Here is a 4,602-nt window from a genome sequence, read left to right on the forward strand (position 1 = left end):
GCAGCCAAACACCTTTCACCTTCCCTCTCACACATGAGGCTGTATCAATACGCCAACATTCAAACTGCTGCTGGGCTCGCAGGTGTAGTTTTGAGGCGAATCCTGAGACTCTGCTGCCTGTTGAATCGATGTAGAATAATGGGGCGTTCAGGGACTTGCACAGGAAGCTGGGTCCTACTTAGGGTGTGGTCAGGTGTTTTAGATAGAGAAACCGATTATTACGTGAAATTCTTATTTGCCTCACAAAGAAGAAAGCGTTATCTAAACATAAATATCCGCTTGGAATGAAACACTGCAAATAAACGCTCAAAATAATTAAACAGATGAAGTTAATAAAGCTTAATATGATTATATTATTAACTTCTGCTGGCTTAAATGCTTTTTAATTTAATTTTTAATCAACGAACTATTGCGCAGATCGGGTAAACCGTTAAGGATAATTTCACCATTCTCATTTTAATTGTTGTAAGTGTAAGCATACATCTGACGTCATCATCTTAATCCAGTTGGACTAGTAGGAATGCATTAATGTGAGCCTTCAAGCTGATCATAGTTTAATATATGCAACTATAACATATCCGAAAAATGATTAAGAAGAACTGCAGAGCAAAAACAAAGAGCAATTAATGAGTGTACCATGGCTGGAATACTCTGAGCTTCCAATAGCAAAGCATGTGGATGTTAGTTAACATATTTAGCATGCTGTGTCATATTAAGTTGTTCTAGGCCCGTTATATTGTAGTTGTTAAGGATGAGTGTCATTCACCTTCTTGTTAGATTAGCAAACATGACACCAAGTGGACAGTGAGACAGTGATTTGAAGACCAACTGTGACAACACAGAGTATGCACAGTGATACTCTGCTCATTGTAACTAATAAAAACTTCTGACATGATCTACAAATTGTTAATACTGTAGTTTTGCGAAGGTACTTTAAATCTTTTTTGCAGAGGCTGAGTTTGAGTGATTGGGGCCGGATAGTGAGGACACTTTTGATTCAGGAGCAGGAGGCAGGGGGAAGCTGAAGGTGGTCCAGTTTGGGACGATCTTCAGAAAAAACAGAAAATTTGTTCAGGGAACAAAAGGTTGTTTGGAAATAATTTTTAAGCTATTTTTTTCTTAATCTTATGGGACAAGTAAATAGAAATTGAAGATTGTTTATATAGCACCAAATCACAACAATTGCTTCAAGGTGCTTTATACTGTAAGTTAAAGACCCTACAATAATATAGAGAATACCCCCTATGAGCATCCAGTTGGCAACAGTGGGAAGGAAAAACTCTCATTAACATCAAGAAACCTTCAGCATAACCAGGCCATTTGCTGCAACCAATTTAAGATATAGAGTATAGAGGACAAAAGACACACTGTGCAAGAGACCCAGAGATGAATAAGAACCAAAGATTAAATGCAGAGTGGTGTATAAACACAGAGAAACTATGTGATGTTGTACACTGACAGACATGAAAAAACTTTTTTTTTTTAAAACAACATTTAATTAAACTTAGTTGGAATAAATTTTCATAATCTTAACATCATGGTTTTGTTACTGAGTCTGCTGATGTGATTTGTTACTTTAACAAATTACACCAATTACTTTGTTCTGTCTTTTTGTTCAGCTCCTCGTTAACACACAGATGTCACCAGAAAATCACATAGCAGCAACTCATTGCATTTGGGTCAGTCAAGTCAGAATCAGAATGGGGAAGAAAGGAGATTTCAGTGACTCTGAACATGGCATGGTTATTGACACCAGACAGACTGGTCTGAGCATTTCAGAAATTGCTGATCTGCTGGGAACACAACCACCTCTAGAGTTTACAGTGAATGGTCCGAAAAATGGGAAAAAATTGAGTGGGCAGTTCTCTGGGTGAAAATGCCTTGTAGGGTTCAGGGGAGAAGGACTGTGTTGCTGTTTGCTGATAGGCAATGACGAATAAAATAACCATTCATTATGATGTTTGCAGAGGAGCAGCTCTGAAGAAACAAAACAGCGAACCTTGAAGCAACAAAAGGCCACACTGGGTGCCACTGCTGCCAGCTAAGAACAGAAAACGGAGGCAATAATTGCCACAAGCTCACCAAAATTAGACAACAGGAGACTGGAAAATTGTTTCCTGGTGTGATGAGTCTCAATTTCTGCTGGGACATACAGATGGTAGGCATGAATGAGCATCGATTAAACACCACAGGCTTACTGAGTTTTGTTGTTGAGCGTGTGTGCCCATCTTCTGATGGCTGCTTCCAGAAGGATAACACGCTGACGCTGAAATAATCTCAAACTGTTTTTTGAATATGACAGTGAGTTTATTGCACTCAGGTGGCCTCATCAAATCTCAGTCCAACAGAACTTTGAGATGTGGTGGAACTGAAGATGGACGTGCAGCCAGCAGATGCTGTCATGTCAATATGAACCAAAATGTCTGAGAATGTTTCCAGACCCTTGTTGAATCTATACCACAAAGAATTAAAGCAGATCTGAAAGCAAACGTGTGTCAAACCTAGTACTGGCAAGATGTACCCAACACTACAAGTATACCTGCCCGGTGAGTGTATACTGTCAATGGTGGATGCTCATATTAAACACAGACTAATTTTCAACATATGTCAAAAGTAATCTATGTGAGCCAAAAGCTTGGGTTTTACACTGCTCTAAATACACTTTCCAACATTTCTTTCTTTCTCCTATTGGCTCTGTATGATCTCAGTGAGAGCATATATCCTGTGCTCTCAAGATGAAGCACAGAAGCAAACAACCAACCAACCTTTATTTGTCACATACACAATCATACAGAGTACAACATGTAGTGAAATGCTCGTGTCTGAGCTGCAGACAGGCTGCAGACGTAGCTGCGCCATTCCAGGGCTTGGTTTTTAGCATGGAGGCGTCTAGCCAGGACCCTTACTGGATACCAGGGTCTACCACAACCCTACTGATGGTTCAAACTGTTCTGTTTGTAAGGGGACAATCAGGTGAATTTTGTCTCAAAGGTACAGGAAGGAAGTTGAAACAACCAATATGGCCAAATATAAAATAAAACACGTTTTTTTTTAACCTGGAAAGGAAGTTTAACCGTTAAGGATTAACAAGTCTCTGCATGTCCTGAAGAAAGTCAGAACACAAAATACTCTCCAAAATGTGACATGACAAAGGAATCTTCAAAATAAGAATGTTTATTTCATCTTTCCCCTCCCCAAACACTGTGAAGAAACAAAACTTATAAAAAGGTCCAGCACCGGCCTGAATTTGCCGGCATGAGAACATCTGAAAACACAGAAAGAAAAAAAAAAAACATAGACATGCAAAGCACTCCATATCAAGTTGAATGCCCAATACGTATCTTACAAACGACATCCACTCACAAACAGAGAAACATAAAAAAAATTGACCATGAAAACACAAATGAAATGGCAAAAATGTTAGCAAACAAATAAATGCAAAAGAAAGAGTGGCTGGGAAATGGTGAACAATTAAGGAAATGATGAAACACTGGGACAAAAAAATAAGGCATGCACAGCTCCTTCTCATATCATTTATATATTTCATACATGTTTTATATGCACTGAACAGGATCTGTTAGTGAAATCAAGTGGATCTGGGGCGACTAAAAGAGAAGATGCAGAGAGAAGATCCCCCTGTCCCCAAAATACCCCCAACAAACTTTGAAAATCATGAGCTAAATGCATACTGTCACACATTGCTGTTGAAACTAACGCAAGGATTGGTATGAAGGATTGTGAATCACTCCCAAAACAAACAAACTGCTAAGAACATTTGCATGACTTTGTTAATATTCAAAGCACTGAGTGACTGACAGCTCCATCCAAAGCTCAGTGCTGCAAATGCACCGTGGAACCAATGAGGAGAAAATAAAGTAACTCTAAAACTGTTCATAGTTTGCAGCCACAGTGTTTTATTGTAAAGGCATCTGACACAACAGCTTTAAAAGTTCAAGTGGTGTTATAGCTTAACCTTAACTTCTGGAAGATTTACCTCACAGCTGACCTTTTTGTGGAGAGTTCATATTAACATGGTAAAGACTGCTAATCACAAAACCTCTCTTTTGGATACAGTATTGCCATGTCCACACCGTGGTTTGTGTTCAAGCGGACATGACACGCCATGTTTAGACTCTCACTCATTCATGTACTTGCGACAACTGAAGCAGAAAACACATTCTTGTGATAAAAAAAAACCCCTTCTTTTTTTATTTATGTCCCAAAATATCAACAAACAAAAACATTACTTTATAAAGACACCTCTAGTGTGGAAAACTCAATAAATACAGACAACAAACAAGTCAATCTCTCAGCAGTAAGATCAGCACATATGGTGCCATCAGGAGACGTTTGTTCAGCATCCGTGATCCATCCGTCTGCTACAGAAGCGTTTACAGTACAGGACAGAGTTGACACAGTGGAGAAAAAAATGTGACCAGTGCTCCAACATCACCTTAGTGTGTGCGGATGAAAATGAGAACAGGAAATAAAAGGATAAAAAAAACAAACAAACAAAAACAAAACAAAAACACAAAGAAAACCAGCTGCTTTGAAGTGTGCGCAAGGCAAGGGTGTCGATCAGTTAGTGCACTTTCCTTTTCC

General features: G+C 39.0%; 1 protein-coding gene across 1 annotated transcript in view; it reads right to left on the reverse strand.

Annotated features, from left to right (window-relative positions):
* Nucleotides 1-3,158: 3,158 nt before the first annotated feature.
* Nucleotides 3,159-4,602, reverse strand: part of LOC147339467 (very-long-chain (3R)-3-hydroxyacyl-CoA dehydratase-like) — a 20,085-nt gene continuing 18,641 nt past the window's right edge. The window contains exon 11 of the mRNA XM_086294472.1: nt 3,159-4,602. This exon is cut by the window's right edge and continues 57 nt beyond it. Coding sequence (XP_086150598.1) covers nt 4,583-4,602 — 20 coding nt within the window. The 3' untranslated portion in view covers nt 3,159-4,582.

The sequence above is a fragment of the Aulonocara sp. 'chitande type north' Nkhata Bay genome, linkage group LG1, assembly GCF_057382095.1.
Source record: "Aulonocara sp. 'chitande type north' Nkhata Bay isolate Kocher_YH1m ecotype deep benthic linkage group LG1, A_spYH_male_GT1.1, whole genome shotgun sequence".
In the NCBI taxonomy this organism is placed as follows: domain Eukaryota; kingdom Metazoa; phylum Chordata; class Actinopteri; order Cichliformes; family Cichlidae; genus Aulonocara; species Aulonocara sp. 'chitande type north' Nkhata Bay.